The following is a 22,562-nucleotide window of genomic DNA, read 5'->3' as shown; positions in this document are numbered from 1 at the left end:
TGGCAAAGGAGACCAGGATGGCAGACTTCAGCTCTGCGTCTCACTGCCAGCATGCTGAGCCCACTTTCCTAGGGCCACTTTTGCGTTGTGACTACCCTGAGTTCACTTGGTTAGCTGAAGAGATTTTTCTTGAAACACACTGGGATATAGGTCTATGAAAATAGGACAAGCCCTGAGGAACACCTCTTGGAGGTGTCCCTCAGTTGCAGGTTCTTCTTGATAATGGTCACTAATGTAGCCTGCCATGTGTCTAGGATGTGCCCTATAAGGCTGACACTATGAGCCTGACCTATCCAAATGAGTGTCAGCCTATTGCCCAACTGCAGAAAGAATTAAAACCGGCCTTGTAATTCTCTGCAGGCACCAACCAGAGAAGCTCTGAGAGGCTAGGCTTGGGTTGGTTTGGGATTCCCTGTCCTTGGCATCAGGATGAGACCCTGACCAAGTCAGAATTAGTGTGACATGTTTCAACTTTTCCTTGCAGTGGGCATGCCAAAAGATAATCAAAGAAACCCGAACTGTAAACTTAAAGTTTATTTGAAAACTAAGATAACAAAACCAGAAAAAGATAACTTTGTGAACAAAGAAAGCATAGAGGCAGAGTAAATAAACCACTTTAAACCAAACTTCCTCCCTTGTTAGAGATTTCCTTGTAAGCCGTATTTGCTCCTTAGTCCTGTGGCTTTCTGTGGCTTTCTGGGTTTGATGGACTTCATGTAGTTCCACAGTGGCCTTAGGGCAGCTTCCCCCTTTCTGTCACCTGTGATGCATAGCTGCTTGGATCTGCTGCTTGCTGAAGCCTCCAAACTCCCCCTAGGTCCAGGGTCTCCCAGGGAAGAGAGATTTCCCTGCCCCTTGCCTTCAGTAGAGCCCACCTGATCAAAGGGCAGCAGCTGGAACATGAAAATCAAAGGGCAGCCCTCTCCCAGGCTGCTCCGTAACACGATAGAGAGCCCTCTCCCACCCCTTCCAGTAAACTGAGTACAAACAAATAGCCCCTCCAGCACAGCTTCCTTCTGAAATAATAGCTTAAATTCTGGTTTCTGCCATTGGGATTATTCTGTTACAGCTACATATTCTTACTTTGTTGTTGGGTGATTAAAGGTCAGTGGGAGAACTACAAATACGTTTCAAAAGAGTCTTGATGAATGAGGGCAGTGAGAAGTATTGCTTGTCTGAGGGACAACCAAATGTACTTTTAGGTCAGAATGAGAGAGTTTTTCCTGTATTATTCCATTATCACTACCCTTGGCCACAACATTCAGAAATTCTTTGATTAAGCAAAAACTTTTTTTTTTCCAATGAGAAAGCATGACATCACTGTCACTTCATCAAGGAATTCACAGAGCTTTCTCCATCCTGCAGATGAAGGAGAGAGCCATGAATGGCACCATTTTAAGTAGGAATGATTCTGCCTCAAAGGACATGGAAAGAATGATAATCCTCAGAGTCACAAGAGCCGCTGAAGCACATTGGAAGAGCTTTGGTAATATTCACTGTTTGCTGGTCACATCTCTGCTCTACTGATACCACCTGTTTCTGGTGTTGGCTTTAACTTTTCTGTGCAGGAAAAACCTTAATGCATGATTTTCTCCTTTGATCATTATCCAAGAAAAACAGGACAGTCCGCTGCGTTGTCATTCTCTGTAGGTCACTCTTATACTTCACACCAGCTTCTTCACAGGTAACTGTGTTTTTGATTTGGGTATTTTCTGTCCAGTTGAGCCACTATTGTGACTCTGTCTGTCAGCTTTGGTGGTCTCTACTGCTCTTCATCCTGAGCCCTTCCCCAGCAGAGCTAAGTCTAAATCTGATATACTTTTCCTGACCTACACAGGACTAATGGTGATTTTATGCACAGAGCTGTGGTATAGGATCATTTCCCTTTTGGTGAATCACATTTTAGCCCCAGAGGGGCTAATGTATCCAGTGTGGTTTTTTAACAGCGACAGTCTTTTACACAGTGAGGTGTACACACACATACACATTTGGCTTTGTCCTGTCAATCATATCTATGACACATGGCAATGAATGTGGTTGCGTTTTTCTATAGGATCCAAAATATAAGTATGTGTTAACCTTCACTTGTGGCTGCAGGGAAGACCAGTGCATGGCAAGGCTTTGAAGTGTCTCCTTGTACACAAGCAGGACTGTGAATATATGGGTATATATGCATGTGTCTATGAGAGGTAGGATCTGTTTGTGATCACACCTGTCACCGAGGTTGGACTCATATCACCTAACAGTGGCTGCCTGAAAGTCAGGCATCTGGTATGAGCAAGCCACCCGGACTCCTAATGCGTGAAAATGCAGTCTCCTCTAGAGGGGGATCCATCCAGTCTGGACACCCATCTTGGGAAAGAATGTGCTAAGCTTGGCAAGGTGTCTAGAGGGAGCCTGTAAGAGTCCCTTTGACCAGGTATTTAGGCAGATTAAGAGAAGTGAGACAAATCCCATCTGCCATTCCTACAGGAAGCTGGGGATGACTTTCCTGCCTGGACCTCTTGTTTTTAGCTCTCCTTCTGCCTTTCTGAAATGTTGGCAGCTTTTTCACACATATTCTGTGTTGTTGAGGATCCACTGCAAGATGCAGTTTCTACTTTGCCATGTCCAATGACAGTGCAGAAATAGTCAGTCAAGTCTCCTCCTATAGTAAACCTGAACAGGAAGAGAAAGTCAGATTTAGTTGCATTCCTGACCTAGCTGGATGCAATGCAGTCAGTATCACTTCCATGAAAGACAGAGTGGCACCTGGCCTTGCTGCTAAGCTATATTACTGTCAGTGGGATTAGAAGATGCCTTGTTAGAGTTTCCCTCCCATTCCTTAATTTTCTTCCCCAGACCTCAGCAAAAGTATATGGGCTATGCTTTCCCATCCAGAGACCTTCCCCTTCTTTGGTAGCCTCCATTCAATGGTGCTCCCTCTTGTACCTGCCTGGTATATCCTTTCTTTCCGCACTGAACTCCATCTAGTCAGATTCCTCCTTCCCCGCCAGAACTACAGCTGTGTCCTCTCTTGCCATCCTGATGTGACATTCCTCTGTTCCCACGTGACTCATTTAAAGGCTCCCTTTGACTTGTCACAGGGATGTGCTGAAGCACCTGAATCTCAGGGAATCAGGTTGCTACAAATTGCAGTCCCTGATCTTGCTTGTACTCCTGTTGTTGGCTCTGGGTTTGTTTTTTTTTTACTGTTTCCAGACGTCACATCACAGTGACTTGCTGGAATAAGCTTACATGTCTGTGCTATGTTCCACGTTGTTAATCCACTTCCACTTCTTCTCGCTCTTAGAGTATGTGAGACCAAGTAAGTAGTAATGACCTCTTGATTGTGAAGTAAGATAATGCTAGAAAGGAAACAAACAATGATAATACATTAAAATTACATTTTCTTCAAGGTAAACAGAAAGCTTAGTGCTAAATAGCTAACACAGAAAAAACTCTGCATCCAGCGACACCATCTCTTTCCACAGCTTCAGAGGCTGAATTTTTCCATTTTTATCTAATCTCATCTCTCTTCCTGGGGCTTCTTAGGAATAAACTAAATAAGATAATACACCTGTGATACCATTAAAGCTATACATTGTAGTTAGCCAGGTGTGACTTGTTACCTGGAGACACTTTTCTATTCTGATTGTGAGGGAAAGCCTTTTCAGTTTTCATCAAAGCAATGGCTCTCACAAATAAGTGTCTGTTCAACTTGCTTGGTCTGGGTTTGTGTGCTACATCGCTTTAAAACATAAGCCAGGTAGGCAGAGAGTTTGCTCCTTCCCGTGGGAGCATGCTTGGGGAGAGAAGCTTCCAGATACAAGACTCCAAGAACTAAGGTGCGTCTTACTGTGAAGGTGTTTGCTACCATACAGAGATGCTTGGTGTATACTGCTAGCAGTAGATTAGAGACCCCCAAAGACATCTAACATGAGAAGACAGAAGTGTAACCCATCAGCCCTTTAGCATACAGGTCAAGCAACCCTCGAAGCAGCCACCTGAATTTAGATCTCACCAGTTCTTCCTTGTCGTCAATGATCACCAGGTCTGAATTCATGTCAGTACATTCTTTACGGGAGGCGTTCCAGTCTTTTTTTCCCTGGATTTCAGAAAAGAAGTAGCATTTTTTCCCCTTTTTTTCCCAATATGGGGGGCAGCCTGCAGGAGGGAAGAACAGGTGTGGAAAAATCCATGTTCACACTAATGAAGGGATCTCATTACGAAAGAAAGGTAAGAGAGTAAGTTACAGCCAGAAAAGTACCTGTGTGGTCCTGCTTATAATTTTCACCAGACCACCAGGGATCCCTGCCAGTCTCTGTAGCTAATACCAGCGCAAGAGTCACTAGGCATGAGTCAGAGAAGTAGAATCACGGATAACATTATCCAGCCTTTTAAATCTTTGCTCAGGAGATAAAGAGAAATGGTCAGGCTAAAAAGCAGCTTTCAGTTTTCAAGTGTCTTATTTGCCTGCTGCAAAATACAGCAATAGTGATGCCACCGAAAGAAAGAACATTCCTCTCCGCTGCCAGGCAGGGTACCGGGAGGAACAGAGAGTGGGACCTGCAAAGGGTGATATGATTTAGGGAGACAGGGACTGCGTGATACAGTTTTGTTGGTTATCCAGCAGCTCCTAAACAGAAAAAGGGAATGGCACTTAGTTAAAATGCTGAGAATGGAGGGGTATTTGAAAAGCAGTATGCGCACATGCTCACTACAATGCTGTGATACCAAAGGGACTGTTACATTCATGTCTGTTCAGCTAGCCACGGGCTCCTCTGCACTAGCACAAGAGGACTAAATCAGTTCTTCTTCCCTCTGAAACAGTAATGCAGTGCTGACCAAGCACTACTTTTAAAGAAGACGAAAATGTGAAATGTCTCTGGCCTTGAGAGCTCATCCTATGAGTGTACAGGACAAGGTTGTTTATTCCTGAGGTGTCAGACTTTTTGTTTGTTTGTTTTTCTTCTGAACAAAATCTATTCCCCCACCACCTTAAAAGGCAATCTAACAGGCTTCTGGAAACTGTCTTTTGAATGACAGAGGATTACCTACCTAGTGTCTCTTCATAGGTGGTGGGTAATGTTTTTGAGTCAGGTGGGCTGCTTGCAGTTGGATGATCTGGAAATAAGAATACAATTTCTGCTTTGAATGGCTGACCATTTTGCCATACGCTGTTAGAGCCCTTCTGGACCTCTTTGATCCCCACTATCACACCACACAGAATGCCCTCTCCTCACCTTTTTGCTCCTCCATTGAAAATAATAACCCACCTGTAGTACCACACTATGAAGCAGATTTCCAAAGAGCCTGACTCTGAAACTTAACAAAAAATGCTCCGCACATTTTCAGAGTAGAGGTAAATGTGATGTATAGTATGCACGTAACTATAGCAATAAGAGCCGACCTTGAGAGATCAGTGCTCAAGCCAATCTGTCCTTGATTAAGCCTGCTCCCACACAGCTTGGAGCTGCGGTCACTGTCTGCTCCTACCCCAAAACAACTGGGGTGAGGTATTCCAGCTATGCCCTAGCTGGAAGCTGGTTTAACAGTGTTGGTCCCCCAGACCAAAATGAGACAACGGTGTTCATTTTAGGTTTTAAAGCGGATACCCAGGCTGAAATAGCCTTGATTTTCCTCTTTCTTCTGACACAGTGGTTGTGAGGGATTTGTGCTCCACAGGAGGCTTCTGATTCCCGGAAAAAGAGACCGTGGAGGGAGGCTTACAGATTAATTGTTATTATCTGATGACTAGCTAGACTACAAGAATTTATCACAGAGAAAAAGGAAAAAAAGAGTTTTGAGAGGGTGGAGAAAATAGCTGAGGCCTCAGATGAAATAGACTTATGCTTAGTTTACTAGAGAAGCTCATGTGATTTTTATGTATTTTTCATACATAAGCCCTTCTCAGGGCTTTGGTTTTATCAGTTTAGAAACTCCCTCAGGAGTTTAGATTCTGTTGAAAGTATGGAGTTCAGGGACCACTCACAGTTAACAGGCTAAAGGAGGATTATGTTGTTCCAGCTGGCTCCGTGTAGCAGTAAGAAAATCTTGATATTCTCCCGGCTTCTCTGCTCAGGAAACCTCAGCTTGAAAGACACAGTTGCCCATGCCATGAATGGGTACTATTAGTTCAACTGGCTGGGAGTTACTAAATCGCCTATAACAAAGTTTAAGGAGGCATTTCTGAGGTGATTTGGAGTTGAACAATGAAGGGATGAATAATAACAGTAAAGAAACATTGAACTAAAAGTTGTAGGGGTAGAATTTTTATACTTGAAACCAGAATTGATAAATTGCTTTTAAAAAAGAATGTATTAAATGAGAAAAAAGATTGGATTAAAGAAAGTCCTAAGAAACTTGTACCAGAATGGCATGGAGCATGAAAGAACTGACATCTCTGCAGACTTCATACTAGAGGCAAACGATAAAAGAAACAGAATATTAAAGGAAGAACTCTGTTTACAGGCAGTAAACTCAAAAATAAGATGAGGGAAAAGAAGTCAAGAGGCAGTTAGATTAGGTGACACCTAATCTCTTCTGGACATTGAAAATTGGTAGTGAAAGCATGGATTACTAGCCCAAAGCATGCAAACTGCAACTATCAACAAGGAAGGTGGCAATCCTGAGCTCTTACTTTCCTTGGGGTAGAACCACTTCCCTAGGACCTATGCATCCTTACAGATGCAAGACTCTATAGTGAAGTAGGAATGATACCTTGGAAGGGGTTCAGCCCGCCAGAATGTAGCCGTAACTATGCCAACAAGAAGTAACTATTGAGTTTGAGAGACGAGCGCCTCTGTTACAGAGAATCCATTTTTGCTTTGTACCCACATCTGGCAAAAATAGGTTATTTTATCATAAATGTAGCATCTCTTCTTCCAATACATTCTCTGTAGCCAAATTTTTATTGACAAAAATCCTGAGGAGCATTTGTGCCCTGATTGAATATCTTATTCCAATAAGATTGTCAGTTTTCAGAGAATGCTGCAGAAGTTAATTTTTTCCTCAAGAAACAAAGAATACTGGCAAGGCAAAGGTTTTCAGGAAAGGGAATACCCTTCAGTAGGCACACTTTTGCCTGTTGTGAGAAACAACCTGACCAGCCTTTAACATGTGGGGATTTTTTCCACCAACTCCATCTCAGAGAGTTCTTCATAGCCATAGACATCTATCCCTTACTCTTTGCCTTAAAAAAGAAAAAACAATTTCTTCTCCAACCCTATTTTTTAAGTTCCATGGATCAAAGGTTTTGGCATGTCTTTACAAAGCGTGTCTCCAGGTGCATCTCTGAGTAGGTGGCAAACTCTGGGACTTGAGTGTGATTGATTGTGGAAACCTCTTAAGCTTGCTCAACTATCAAAGGATGAAAAGAAACAAGCAACCCTATCTGAAATTTTAAAATGTGTCCTCGAAAATATTGAAAGGAAAGTACCACATGGCTCTATTAAAATTTGTTTCTTTCTAATGGAGATAATAATGCTTTATTTCTAAATAAAAATATATGTATCTTTCTATGTAGCTCAAAGATTGTTATGAACTCCGTGATACATATGCAGAGAGACCTAGTATTAGGCTTTTATTTGAGTAAAGTGCAAACAAATTTCTTTAAATTGTGACTTAGCTACCTCTTTCAAATGAGCTTTTATTCATATTTATTTAAAGACTTTTAGTGTTATGGACATCTTGGTGACATGATACAAGATCATCTCCTTGAAATATTCTCATGGATAGCAATCATATTACTAACAGGCATTATCTAATCTTTAATTGTTTCTTCAAAACATTTGTATAATAAATTATTTATTGTTTGAACATTGTCAAACATTACAAACCCATTTGTAATTGGGTTTTGGCTTTTTTTTCTTTTGGAATTTTAAAATTTCAAACCACTCAACTCTTACGGATTTCTTCTTACGGCCACGGTTGGCTAAAAACTACTACCCTGTGCCTTCAAACTAGCCTTCTGTTCCTACTGGTTTTGGATGTCATGATTTAGATGTCAGTCAGTGGGTGAGAGTCACAAATTAATTGCAGTTATTACATTTTTAGCAGGACTTACAGATGAGTATCAGACACACCGCTAAGACCAGTAGGACGGTTATCACAGCAACCAATACAGCGACACGTGTTCTGGAGCAACAGCTTTTACCTACAGAGAGACAGCAAAAATAAAGATTAGGGGAACAACTGGGAAAGGAACCCTTCATCTTCATTCAAAGATGCCCTTTTCAGGCTCACTCTGAGACAACTCTTTCGAGTTAGGCAAAGCCCTTCAGTGCTGCCCCTTCTGACGTTTGTTCTTCTTGTGGTAGATACGTTGTGGACACATGGGGTTTTTTTGCTTCTGTCTTGGTTTCGGTTGGGATAGAGTTAAAATTTCTTCCTAGTGCTGTGTTTTGGATTTAGTATGAGAAGAATGTTGATAACACACTGATGTTTTCAGTTGTTGCTAAGTATCTTGTCAAGGACAACTACCCCTCAGGAAGCTACCAAGCTACTACCTTCCCAAGACTGGGAGGAGGGAACACAGCCAGGACAGCTAGCCCAGCTGGCTAATGGGGTATTCCATACCATGTGACGTCATGCTCAGTATATGAATGGTAGGCGTGATCCAGGAAGTACCAATCGCTACTTGGTTATCGGTCAGCGCGGGTGGTGAGCAATTGCATTGTGCATCACTCATTTTATATATATTATTTTTTATTATTATTTTCTCTTTTCTGTTCTATTAAACTATCTTTATCTCAACCCACGAGTTTTTTTTCCTCACTCTCACTCTTCCGATTCTCTCCCCGCCCCACTGGGGGGGCGGGGGGGAGTGAGCGAGCATCTGCGTGGTATTTGGCTGCCTGCCAGGTTAAACCATGACAGCTTCCATGACAGACATTCAACCTGAATCCTTCTGCCGTTGCCTAGAATACTTTGTTAAATTCTGCTGCACTTGATACTAGAGTTAAGTGCTCACTGAGATCCTTATCTGCCCTCTCAAAATACTGTGGAAGCAAAACCCAATCAACCTAGCAGATAAAGGTCCTGCCATGTTATACTCCTTAACAAAGCAAATTTTTCAGAGGAGTTGAACTGTCTCCTCTTTCTGTTTTGACTCTTGTTTATGGACTTTTGTTCAGGATTTACTTCAAGGGGATCCTTGCGATATTCATTAATCTGCCAACTCAGTGGATACTGACCGGGTGCTATAGAGCACAAGCAGGTCCAAGAGGGGACAAATAATAAGTTCAATGGCTGACTGGACTCATCAGACACTGAATTAAAAGCTAAAGGAGAGCTTTCCATCTCTTCCCGCTTCACATATCTGCTAGAGTATTTACTTACCTCTTCTGCTATCTTTGAAGTTTATGGTGTCTGTGTGACAACTAGGATCTGAAAACCAAATTGAGGGTTTTGCTGCTCTGTAAAGTAAACTGTTTTAGATAAATGAGGAATCTTCATCCTAACTGCAGTCAATATCTGGTCTGTTCTGACTGGTAACCTCATTTTCGCACCTACTTGTGCATTGCTATTTAAATTACTGAAATGCTAAGAAGCTGTCATACATAGAATAGTATTAAACTGGACTGATTTTAAACCAGTCTTTGAAAGAAGGTGGCACACAAGAAGAACTCTGTGCTGTCGAGTTTTCTGCCTGAGGAGGTTTGGTCAGGAAATGGTTGCACCCTGAAAACATGTTGATTGCACTAATCAATAAATCTATTTGATAAGTGCAAACTATCTACTGATACACTAGTCCATGTGGCTACCAACAAGGCTGGGAAGGGCGGAGAGAAGTTTTAGTGGCAAAATGGAAGCTTGTAGGAAGGAAGTTGGTGACCGGGAATCCTAAGGTGGCATTTCCAGAAATGGTCTCAGTACCCTATGCAGGACTGGAGGGAGAAACGAAAAGGCACCATTTTAGCAGCTGGCTAAGAAGATGGGGTAAGGATCCAGGTTTCTGATTCTTCAGGAATTTGGGACACATTTGGCGCAGAGTGTCCAAACACTCTGGAGGAACAGATTTCATCTGAAATATAAGGGAGTCAAGCTGCTGGACATGACACCTAGAATGTTTTCAGTAACTTCTTAAATTAATAAGAGCAAACTGACAGGTGCTGAAGGTTGTAACTAACTCTTAAAATGAGGAAAGGGAAGTTGACACGGGCTAAAGAGCAGTTTAGGGTGATATTACCATATGTGTGACTTCAAACCACTGTGTCCTCAGGAAAAGGAAGGGTCAGCATGTAGAAACAGTCAAGCAGAAGGTGCAGAACTGACTGTGATTTAAATAAAGTGTTAAGAAGCAAACTACAGCTATGGCACACCTGCTTCTACACGTATACTACAAGTTTGAAAAAAAAGCTGGGAAGACCTGGAATGTCCCACCCTAGGCTAAAACACTCAGATGTCAGGTAACTGAAAATGGGTGGCTTCTGCCATCTGAGATACCCTCAGGTATCAGATAACTGCACAGACCTGGAAGATGTTACTCAGGACCTCCAAGAATCTGTGGCCTTCTAGATTTGCATACTGAAGCCAGACCGAATGTCCTGATGCTTCCCAGATGGCTGTGGACACCTGTGGTTAGGTAACTGAACAGCATCCCAATATGCTATGTATATGGGGAAGTGGTTAAAAGGAAGAGAGTCGTCATAGTACTAAACTACATGAGGAAAAATAGTGCTAATGGGTAAAAGTGGGGAACTACAGGAAGCTTATTAAAAAGAAGCTAAAAAGGGCTGCTAAGAGAGAATTAAATCCACACAGGCAGACTATATATTATTGAAGGACAGCATCCTGACAACACATGGCCAATACAAGGCACTTACTAAGAATGATCTGGGAACAGGTGAAAAGAAGTTGACACGGCTACTAGAACAGATTGTTAACTTTCCAAAGCTGTAGACAACAAATGAAGAAAATAGAAAGTATCACAAACCCTGGGAGATCAAAGATTATATATAAGAAAAACCAATTAGATAGAAAAGAAGTTGAGAAGGAAAAGACTTCAAACACGTGTCTTTGAGCACATGTGTTTTCAACACATTGTGTCTTCAAACACATCAAGAGAAGGTATGTTCCTGGAGATCTGTAGGCCGGTGGAGTGTAGGCTACCCAGGAAGCTTTCAGAAGATAAGACTATAGCAGAGAAGCTAAACTAATCCTTCATGTCAGGATCGACCGGGTAAGAACTGGGTAGATCTTCCATTTCAGGGCAGTTCCTTGTGAGGAGCCACATGAACTGGAAGACCTACAGCCCAAATAAAAAAATGGATATAGTAACAAATTCCAAGACACATTAGGTGTGAGATAGCTGGATTACTAATGCCATTTTGTAATCCCACTCTTAAAGCTACCTTTGCACCCAGGGATTAGAAGGTAACAATCTAATGTGAATTAAAAATAAAAAATAAGAAAATTCTAGAGGAGATCTGTGAACTTCAGGTCAGCTGTCCTGACCACACAGTCACAGAATCATTTAGGTTGGAAGCGACCTTTTCAGATCACCTAGTCCAACTTCCCTGCTCAAGTGGCATCAGCTAGAGCAGGCTGTCCAGGACCATGCACAGTCAGGTTTTGAATATCTCCTAGGATGAAGACTCTACAACCTCACGTGTTAGGAATTATGCAGGAGGGAAATGAACAAAAATCAGGGATGTTTTGTCTGCCACAAACATTTATCTGTTTTATAAATCCATGATTCGCCTCTACCTTCAGTGGTGCATGCAGTTCTACCACCCCTGTTTCAAAAAACACATAGGAAATGGTTCAGAGAAGAGAAGCAGTAAATGACGGTGTAGACTAGAGTTCTGCAGTGTGGAAAAGATGTGACTAAGAAGAGGCTATGTCAGAGTTATATAAAATCCTGAGTGTCATGGAGACCTTGGTTAGGGTTTGGCTGCTTACTATCTCTTTCAGGGAACATCAGCTGAAGCTAATAGGAGACCAGCTCAGAGTAAAAAAATACAGCTGGTTCTTTGTGTGATGTCAGAAAGAACTGTGGATTCCCTCATCAAAGAATGTTATAGAAATCAGGGCTGTGTATAGAACCAAGAAGAGTTTGGGCAAGTTTGTTGAAGAGAAATCCACTGAGGGTACATAAATGTCTTAGGAAGTCCCTGAGTAGATGCATGCATGTGAAAGTATTACAAGAAGTTATCATATATGCCTACCCTCTTCTTATTCGTCTCTAGCTGTTCACTTATGCCCGCTGTTGGAGACAGGAGGCTGGGCTAGATGGTTTCTTGGTCTGGCCCAAAATTGCCTGTGTTCCTATGCCAGTGAAGCCAACAAGTGTTTAGTTGCATATAACGCAACACATCAACTGCACCCTGCTCTGGCTATATAAACCAGACAACTGTATCTTCCTGTCTCCCATACGGTTTTATATCACTGCATTTTTAGAAAATAAGGAACGGACTCCTCTCCTCTCATTGTTTAAATTCATATCATTCTAGCAGACAGCTAAAAACTCACCGGACGATGTGTAGCTAGCTGCAGCGTTTGCGTCTAGGGATTGCACTTTCACTTCTGCATATGTAGAACCTAAAACCAGGCAAAAATAACAGAGAACACAGAAAGTTGAGAAACAACTTAAATGGAACAAAAATGACTGAAATTATGAGAAATGCTAAACACATGACAGCACCTGGTTTACGTGACTGTTTTTAGCCATGCCCGAATAATATTTTTGTCCATTGCATTCACACCTTAGAGGACTTGCTATAAGCAGAAACAGAGCTGGTTTATCTTCAGTGCAGACAATAACAGAGGAGACACGGGCACATGCACACACATTTTAAATCTACACAGAAGTGGAGAAAAATGTCTAAGGTTGTCTGATTGTCTTACTCAATTCACATCCATATGTGAGTGGTGAGAATGGCTACAATATCGAAGCAAACCTGAAAACTGCAGATCATGCTAAATTTGAAGGGGTTACTAGTTAATAATAAAACGGTGAGAAAAGTGAAACCTATTCCAACATCTGCAGATAATAAATACAAACGAGCATGGAAGAAAGCACGTGGGGAAGGAAGGAGGGCAGGGACACATAAAAAGAGGGTAGAAAGTAAGAAATACAATTTTATAAATGTTGCGATTTTATAAAACATTCAAAGTCATCCTGATATACAGCACTGAGCCCCTTTGTTTCTATCACCATATAGAGTTAATGTCTCCTATGAGTTTAAATGCATTCTTCTGGCTTATGGAATTAATTTCATTCCTTTGTGAACACTGCATTTGATCCAGGGAATCAACTATCAAAAAGAAAATAGCAAAGTGGAGGAAAAGGAAAAGAAGATAGAAGGCAGTGTTTGAGCTCTTTTCTGTAAGATATGCGCAATCATTGGGAAATACTGTGCATAAATAAAGTGAACACATAGAAGGAAAGAGTTGATAGGGCTTTTCCAGAAAGGCACAAGCAAAGAAACATAAAAATGCTATAAAAACTGTATAAAAGCTGTAAGCAGGACTACATGGATTAAATTATAAGGAAAATGGAACTTTTAATCAGGTGGCATCTATTGTGGGTGCCTGCCAATTTAGTTGTGAAGTAACCTGTTGAAAGAGGTGATAGAAACGCTGTTTCTTGGGGCATTAGAAACTCCAGCCATCTGAAAACGGATGTCAAGGGATCACACTTTATGCAAAAGACAAGCACAGTATGTCAAGATACAGAAACTACTATTTCTGTCAAAGAGATAGTAAGGTTAAAAAGAAAGGGAAGAAAAAAGAAAATGAAACACAAAGTGTGTGAAGTCTGTTATTTTAGGATGTAATTTTATGCAGATATAGCAAAACCAGTGCAAAAGTTTATGTAATAATTCTTAGTGCATTAAAGAAAGATAAATTTTAGGTTAGAATTTTGCAAAGTCATTTATACTAAATCAAACTAAATTTGTCCATGAAACATTTTATGCTTGATTCATTAAACAAGTAGTTTGTACAGACAAAGCCAGGAGGAAAAAACCCTAAAGCAATGCCTACTATGGTCAGCAAGCAGAAACAGGCTACATGCGAGACTGCTTTGAACAACAGAAACATTAGGCACTCAATCTCCTGATTGTTTTGCTGCAGGAATCAGTCTCCTGCGTGAGATCACGCCTGGTTCAGGACCAACTGACGTTCAGCTGTGGAATAATCTCTTAAATTGATACAAACTACTCTTAATATCACACAAGAAACTCCCCCTCACATTGGCACCTTAATAAATGACAAGTAGACTTTATAACAGTCCCCTTTATTTTGGTAAAAAAATTATGTGGACACCCCATCTGTGCATTTTTCACAGCTCTACCCCCCATATTTTCTTTGTCCTCTTTGGGGCTTTGGTGCTCCACTCTTTCAAAATGTGTGTTAGGGATGCTGAAGAATACAAAGAAAGCTCAGTGCAGACCGATTGACCCACCTTGGACATCAGTGATCTTCTGTAGTCTGGGCCTGGTTGATTCAGTCAAGTTCAAGTCAGCGTAAATGAGATTTTCTGACATTCTTGCTCCCCCTTTTCCTTTTTTCCCCCTTGCTGCTGTTTTTAAAATGGTACTCTAGACTGAGAACGACTCACAGCTCCCTCCCCTTCACGAGGAAGTTCTTTCCTCTTTCTGTAATACGGAAACTCATAATGTGCGACGAGCGAGGGAAGGCAAGCAGTCGACTCAATGTGAGTGATAGGGCAAGCTTTCACTTTATTGCAAAACTCTATACATATTTATACACTGAGTTCTACCTTATGCATACTTGTCTATAAATCATTGGCTTAGCTCTAAGGATTACATTATCATACTCCTCCTACTTGCGGTTACTGCTACGTGGTCCGGGTTCCATTCTGTTTTTCTTATACAGTGCTTCTTCAAAGTTGTTTATCTGCACAGTGCAAGGTCAGCACGACCTTCTTTTCTCCCTTGTCAGCATGACTCGGAATTTACCGCCGCGGCCTAGTCTGGCTAACTTATGTCAAGATTGAATCATGACCGCGTTCCCTCATCCATTCTCCAACAATTCCCCCTTTTTCTTTTTGGACCACCAATACATTGTGGTTCATTTTTGCAACATTATGTAAAATACAGTGATATGCTATTTTTACTATAACTATAATTGTTAATAAAACGCCAAGCCAGCGCAATCCTTCTTTAATCAATGACAAGAGCCAAGGAGACAATCCTCCAAATATGGACTTGAACCAATCGTCAAAAGGACTGTCGCTCTCAGTAACCCTTCTTGTGTGGTCGCGCAGCCACTGCAGTTGCTTCTGAATAGAGTAACTGTGATTTGTGAGATTAAAACAACACATACCATCTACATCTTCACAGCCATGTCCTTGAGCCAATAATAGAAAATCAATGGCTGCTCGATTTTGTAAAATGGCATGGCGCAAACTGTCCATGTCTTGAGCCATTTCTGTCAAGACTTTGGTGGTCACATTAGCTTGTTTCACCGACCAACATGCTAACTTCTTGAGTTGAGCCAGCGCTTGCGCAGTGCCTATGTTAGGCACTAGGGAAGCAAATACATTGGCTGTGGTCGACCATAAATCTACATTGTCGTTACAATCTGCCTGCAATTGTTGTATAGACCTTTTGTGTCGATTTGTCGCTACTGTAGTTATATTGAGCCAACTTTGTCGGCTAACTGTGAGCAGAGTTAATTTACCTACATAACAAGGCCCTCCAAAGGCGTTCTTTGAGATACCAGGCCATGCTCCCTCCCAGCCCCCTGCACATCTGGCAGGGCATGGGAAGATGAAAAGTCCTTGACTAGCGTAAACATTACCTAGCAACAACCAAAACATCAGTGTGTCATCAACATTATTCTCACACTACATCCAAAACCACAGCACTATACCAGTTAATAGGAAGAAAACCAACTCCATCCCAGCCAAAACCAGGACAGTATCCACCCCTTATTCCATACCGTTTACATCATGCTCAGGTCCCACACTATCCAATACATTCTCATTACCCACCATCCCCCTTCCCATCTTTTGATATAATACACAGATATCATTCCCTTAGTCTATGGACCACCCCTGTAAAATGTCCATAAAATGTCCATAAATGTCCACAAAATGTCCACTGCGTTCATTTAGTCCATGACTTTGGGCTCCATCTGTTATGGTGGTCACTCAGGTCAGCAGAGGTGGTGCGTTGCGTGGAGTTACTGGGCACCAAAGCCGGCTCAGGTCGGGTCACTGCTGCACTTGCGCTGCTTCTTGTAAAGTTTGTCCTCCGTTGGTTCAGGTGGTTCCTGCTGCTTGGGCATGGGCTTATCCACAGTCACAGACGCCTCGGGGTGTCCTGTCCCGCATGGACTCAGCCACAGGTCACAGTCCCTTCGATTCGAGTTCACGCTGCAGTTCCAGCCTGTCCAGCACAGCAGCACAGAAGCAGCAGCGATGCCCTGGCCATCTGCCGGCCCAGGCGCATCCCCATTGCTGTTATCAGAATGTTCCCAGGCACAGCACAGTAAGACGATCAGCAGTGCAGCAGTACAGCAAGCAGCGAGAGCAAAAAAGCAGCCACTAACGAGCACAAGACTCTAATACACATTAAGGCAAGCAAGCCCCATGGCAAGCACAAGAGCCTGCGAATTAATAGCTAAACAGCAGTAACAGCTATAAATTCAATCTAGCACATTCCAATCAAACGTGTCGTTATCTTGAACCCTTCGAGCCCCACGTTGGGCGCCAAAAAGGACTGTCGTGGTTTAACCTGGCAGGCAGCCAAATACCACACAGCCGCTCGCTCACCCCCCCCGCCGGGTGGGATAGGGGAGAGAATCAGAAGGGTAAAAGTGAGAAAAACTCGTGGGTTGAGATTAAAGACAGTTTAATAGGGAAAGCAAAAGCCGCGCACGCAAGCAAAGCAAAACAAGGAATTCATTCACCACTTCCCATGGGCAGGCAGGTGTTCAGCCATTGTCAGGAAAGCAGGGCTCCGTCATGCGTAACGGTTACTTGGGAAGACAGACGCCATCACTCCGAACGTCCCCCCTCCTTCTTCTTCCCCCAGCCTTATATGCTGAGCATGACGTCATATGGTATGGAATAGCCCATTGGCCAGCTGGGCCAGCCGTCCTGCTTTGGTGGGCATCCAGAGGCTTCAGTGGGGCAAGAGCTGCAAACGCCTGTCCCTGCACCTTGACTAAATTTTCCCCTAGTTCTTTGATTGTTTCAACTAACGTGGCTTGAGCTCCTACAGGAACTCTACTCATTCGCTCTAACATGACTTCTATGGTGGCGTCTAAGGGTAAGGTGACAAGGATTCCCTTCGTATAAGTATTACAATTCTCTAATACACACTGTCTCAGCAAAGGTCCTTTCATAAAATCCGCCATATCTGCGCGGTTAATAGCGTCTGTGACTCTATCTACAAAAGATGCAAAAGGCTCCTCTCTTCCTTGTTTAATTGACATATATGAGGGAGGAGCTGGTGTAGTTTTAACTTTCTGCAAGGCTTCTCGTGCTAATTTCATAGATTCCAACAACACGTCTGGGCCAGTTTGCATCTGCATTTCTACAGAGGCAAAAGGACCTATACCCATTAGTTGTTCTACAGATACTCCAGCTAAACGATCATTTGGGGCTCGGGGCGAGTGCACAGATATTTCACAAAGTCTTTGCCAGTGGGCTTGCCAAAGTAATTGTTGTGATTGCTTCAAGATAAGCCTCATTATGTTCTTAATATCTTCTGGACATAGCATCCCGCTACCCCAGATATAGTTTAGCATTTGCCTTGCAGGCTCGCTATGCACTCCCGACTCATTAACTGTGTTTCGCAATTGATTTAATATTTTCCAATCTAGGGCCTCATGCACCCCAGTCATAGCCCCCGCGTTATCTACCTGGTAGATTACCGGGAAGGCTTGAGGGCTAATTTGATCTAATAAATCAAAATCTTTTTGTTCAACAGCTTCTCGTGCTATTTTGTCCCAACCAACCCGCACTAAATGCGGCTGTTGATGAGCTCGGGACGGTTTGAGGGGGGACGGTTTGGGGGTGGCCTTTAGAAGACTTTCAGCTTGAGCAGTCTCCTGTCCGCTACTGTCTACCCTCTCATCTTCACTTGGACCCTCCCTCTCCTCCTCCCTCTCCCCCAGCGGTGCGGAGGGACAAGCCCTTTCTGTTGGTGGATCAGGAGGGGGATGAGAGGGTCGGCGAACGACGGGAACAGGAATTCCCGAAGGCGGAGGTGAAAAATAGTCACCCCCCACTGTGAGACGTCCAGCGGCAGGATCAGACTGCTCAAGCTGATCAGAGGCAGCTGTAGCTATTCGCTTTTCAGTTTTATATCTTTTTATGCAATTAATAACATCTCTCCAAGATTTCATTAATTTTTTTGCTGATTTATCATCATCGATTACTAGATCCCACAAGCAATCTCCATAAGAACGCCACTCGTCTACTTCAAACATACTTTCAGGGTCTTTAAAAAACCCTTTCGCTTTCCCTAACGCAATTAACCCAGCCAGGTCTTTCAATTGGCTTACTCCCCGCTTTTCTAAAAAGCGTTTTAAGATATCGAACGCTACCTCTGTTTCCATTGCGCGCTATGTTGACCTTCTTAATTATCCGGTCGTTTGCAACCTTTTCCCACGGGTAGCCTTCTTTCGGACGGCAAACCCCTTCTAATCGTCCTGGGTTCAAGCACGGATCGGGCGCGCCGCGACAGCGTCCGCCGATCTTCTGCTCCCTGGTCGCTGCTACCAGTGCTTCTCCGATCTCGCTGTCCGGTGAAAAACAAGGATGGGGGGTCCCTGTTCGGGCGCCACTTGCGACGAGCGAGGGAAGGCAAGCAGTCGACTCAATGTGAGTGATAGGGCAAGCTTTCACTTTATTGCAAAACTCTATACATATTTATACACTGAGTTCTACCTTATGCATACTTGTCTATAAATCATTGGCTTAGCTCTAAGGATTACATTATCATACTCCTCCTACTTGCGGTTACTGCTACGTGGTCCGGGTTCCATTCTGTTTTTCTTATACAGTGCTTCTTCAAAGTTGTTTATCTGCACAGTGCAAGGTCAGCACGACCTTCTTTTCTCCCTTGTCAGCATGACTCAGAATTTACCACCGCGGTCTAGTCTGGCTAACTTATGTCAAGATTGAATCATGACCGCGTTCCCTCATCCATTCTCCAACAATAATGAGAAGGGAAGTCTACTTCTAATAGATCTTTTGATAGTAGCGTGTTAAATGTAAGGTTGTGGCCTTGATGTGGTCGTCTTTGTCGGGAAGTGGTTCTAGCATTAGTAGTATTTTGAGTTTCCAAATATTGACACCCTGTTCCCTCCCCACCTTGTATTTTGAAAAGACAAGCTTTATTACATGACATGGAAAGGACAAGAAAAGTACAGAGATTCGGAAGTCAGCCCCAGGAAGCAGAGTGAAGCTCTCAGTGTGGACCCAGAGCACATCACGGGGAGCAGCCCTGCAGAGTCTAGAAGGCACTGCTCTCAAAAGCAGACATCTGAAAGCCTGATACATTTGCCCCTGATACATAAAGGAATGTACTCAATGCTGCTGAAACAGGACCCTGCCACACTTCGGGGCTCTGTCATGTGTCTGCAGCTCTTCTAAACCAGAACCAAGCTGACTTGCTGTGTCTTGAGGAATGTGGGTCTCGTGCAGCTCAGAAACATGTTCTTCCGCTCTGTAGGTAACTTCTGATGGCAAATGGGGATTCATAAAGTGGGATTGGTCCAGCCTGTTTCAGGAAGGGCGAAGGGCAGCCAAGAGGGCAAACCGCATCCTGGGGTGCATCAAACACAGCATAACCAGCTGGTCACAAGGAGTGATTATCCCACTTATTCAGCGTTGGTGAGGCCTCACGTTGAGTACTGTGTGCACTGGGCCTCTTCTAGTTTAACCCCAGCTGGCAACTAAGCACCACACAGCCGCTCGCTCACTCCCCCCTCCAGTGGGATGGGGGAGAGAATTGGAAGGGTAAAAGTGAGAAAACTTGTGGATTGAGATAAAGACAGTTTAATAGAGAAAGCAAAAGCTACACACACAAGCAAAGCAAAACAAGGAATTCATTCACTGGTTCCCATCAGCAGGCAGGTGTTCAGCCATTCCCAGGAAAGCAGGGCTCCGTCACGCGTAATGGTTACTTGGGAAGACAAATGCCATCAGTCTGAACGTCCCCCCCTTCTTTCTTCTTCCCCCAGCTTTATATGCTGAGCATGACGTCATATGGTATGGAATATCCCTTTGGTCAGTTGGGGTCAGGTGTCCCAGCTGTGTCCCCTCCCAACTTCTTGTGCACTCCCAGCCTACTCACTGGTGGGGTGGGGTGAGAAGCAGCAGAGGCCTTGACTCTGTGTAAGCACTGCTCAGCAATAACTAAAACATTCCTGTGTTATCAACACTGTTTTCAGCACGAATCCAAAACATAGCCCCATACTAGCTACTATGAAGAAAATTAACTCTATCCCAGCCAAGACCAGCATAGGGCCCCACCATTTAAGAAGGACGTGAAGGTCCTTGAATGCGTCCAGAGGAGGGCAACAAAGCTGGTGGAAGGGCTGGAAGGCATGTCCTGTGAGGAGCGGCCAAGGACTCTGGGTTTGTCTAGTTTGAAGAGAAGGAGGCTGAGGGGTGACCTCATTGCTCTCTACAGCTTCCTGAGGAGGGGAAGTGGAGAGGGAGGTGCTGAGCTCTTCCCCCTGGGATCCAGGGATAGGATGCGTGTCAAGGGAGGCTCAGACTTGACATTAGGAAGCTCTTTACCGAGAGGGTGGTCAGGCACTGGAACAGACTTCCTAGAGGGGTGGTTGATGCCCCAAGAGGCATTTGGACAATGCCATTAACAACATGCTTTAACTTTTGGTCAGCTCTGAAGTGGTCAGGCAGTTGGACTAGATGATCGTTGTAGGTCCTTTCCAACTGGAACTATTCTATCCTATCCTATCCTATCCTATCCTATCCTATCCTATCCTATCCTATTCTTGTGTCTTAGAATCATAGAATCACAGAATCATTAAGGTTGGAAAAGACCTTTAAGATCATCGTGTCCAACCGTCAACCCAACACACCATGCCACTACACCATGTCCCTAAGGGCCTCATCTACACGTCTTTTAAATACCTCCAGGGATGGTGACTCCACCACTTCCCTGGGCAGCCTGTTCCAAGGCCTGACCACTCTTTCAGTAAAGAAATTTCTCCTAATGTCCAATCTAAACCTCCCTTGGCGCAACTTGAGGCCATTTCCTCTCGTCCTATCACTGGTTACTTGGGAGAAGAGACCAACACCCACCTCGCTACAACCTCCTTTCAGGTAGTTGTAGAGCGCGATGAGGTCTCCCCTCAGCCTCCTCTTCTCCAGACTAAACAGTCCCACTTTCCTCAGCCGCTCCTCATAGGACTTGTGCTCCAGGCCCTTCACCAGCTTCGTTGCCCTCCTCTGGGCACGCTCCAGCACCTCAATGTCCTTCTTGTAGTGAGGGGCCCAAAACTGAACACAGGATTCAAGGTGTGGCCTCACCAGTTCCAAGTACAGGGGCACGATCACCTCCCTGCTCCTGCTGGCCACACTATTTCTAATACAGGCCAGGATGCCGTTGGCCTTCTTGGCCACCTGAGCACACTGCCGGCTCATGTTCAGCTGGTTGTCAATCAGCACCTCCAGGTCCTTTTCCTCTGGGCAGCTTTCCAGCCACTCTTCCCCAAGCCTGTAGCGTTGCATGGGGTTGTTGTGGCCGAAGTGCAGGACCCGGCACTTACCCTTGTTGAACCTCATACAGTTGGCCTCGGCCCATCGATCCAGCCTGTCCAGGTCCCCCTGCAGAGCCTTCCTACCCTCGAGCAGATCAACACTCCCACCCAACTTGGTGTCATCTGCAAACTTGCTGAGGGAGCACTCGATCCCCTCGTCCAGATCATTGATAAAGATATTGAACAAGACCAGCCCCAAAATGGAGCCCTCGGGAACACCGCTCATGACCGGCCGCCAACTGGATTTAACTCCGTTGACCACAAGTCTCTGGGCTCGGCCATCCAGCCAGTTTTTTACCCAGCAAAGAGTGTACCTGTCTAAGCCGTGAGCCGCCAGCTTCTCTAGGAGAATGCCGTGGGAGACAGTGTCAAAGGCTTTACTGAACTCCAGGTAGACCACATCCACAGCCTTGCCCTCATCCACCAGGCGGGTCACCTGGTCATAGAAGGAGATCAGGTTGGTCAAGCAGGACCTGCCTTCCATGAACCCGTGCTGGCTGGGCCTGTTCCCCTGGTTGTCCCGGACATGGCTCATGAGCGCCCTCAGAACGAACCGCTCCATAATCTTCCCCGGCACCAAGGTCAGGCTGACCGGCTTGTAGTTCCCCGGATCCTCCTTCCGGCCCTTCTTATAGATGGGTGTCACACTGGCGAGCCTCCAGTCGTCCGGGACTTCCCCAGTTAACCAGGACTGCTGGTAAATGATGGAGAGCGGCTCGGCAAGCTCCTCTGCCAGCTCCCTCAGTACCCTCGGGTGGATCCCATCCGGCCCCATAGACTTGTGAACGTCTTGCCCTCATTAAGTACAAGGGAGGATGAATGTGTCACTCAGTACTACGGGCCTTGCTGTGACTTGGCTATGC

The 22,562-nt window shown here is 44.2% G+C and overlaps 1 protein-coding gene across 2 annotated transcripts; it reads right to left on the bottom strand.

The window, feature by feature from the left end:
* Positions 1-519: 519 nt before the first annotated feature.
* Positions 520-15,007, bottom strand: LOC142088103 (killer cell lectin-like receptor subfamily B member 1B allele B). 2 transcript variants are annotated; one of them, XM_075163085.1, is made up of 8 exons: positions 14,393-15,007; positions 12,457-12,525; positions 8,048-8,137; positions 5,041-5,106; positions 4,250-4,330; positions 4,004-4,146; positions 3,238-3,347; positions 520-2,658 (listed from the first exon to the last, which is right to left on the bottom strand). In XM_075163085.1, exons 1-8 carry the CDS (start codon positions 14,472-14,474, stop codon positions 2,511-2,513), a joined length of 789 nt encoding a protein of 262 aa, XP_075019186.1. In that variant the 5' UTR covers positions 14,475-15,007; the 3' UTR covers positions 520-2,510. The 2 variants fall into 2 exon arrangements, with proteins under 2 accessions (XP_075019186.1, XP_075019178.1); XM_075163077.1 differs by lacking the exon at positions 4,250-4,330.
* Positions 15,008-22,562: the final 7,555 nt, after the last annotated feature.

Source organism: Calonectris borealis, chromosome 1 (assembly GCF_964195595.1).
Source record: "Calonectris borealis chromosome 1, bCalBor7.hap1.2, whole genome shotgun sequence".
Lineage (NCBI taxonomy): Eukaryota > Metazoa > Chordata > Aves > Procellariiformes > Procellariidae > Calonectris > Calonectris borealis.
The sequence above is the reverse complement of the archived record's forward strand: the minus strand, read 5'-3'. Positions and strand labels throughout refer to the sequence as shown.

Excerpts from the sequence above, each read along its gene's own strand:
- LOC142088103 (XM_075163085.1), bottom strand. The coding sequence starts at position 14,474 with ATGTCAGAAAATCTCATTTACGCTGACTTGAACTTGACTGAATCAACC. Across the intron at positions 5,107-8,047 it reads GGTGTGTCTGATACTCATCT|ATCATCCAACTGCAAGCAGC; the intron begins GTAAGTCCTGCT and ends TCTTATTTCCAG. Across the intron at positions 4,331-5,040 it reads CACCTATGAAGAGACACTAG|TGACTCTTGCGCTGGTATTA; the intron begins GTAGGTAATCCT and ends ACTCATGCCTAG.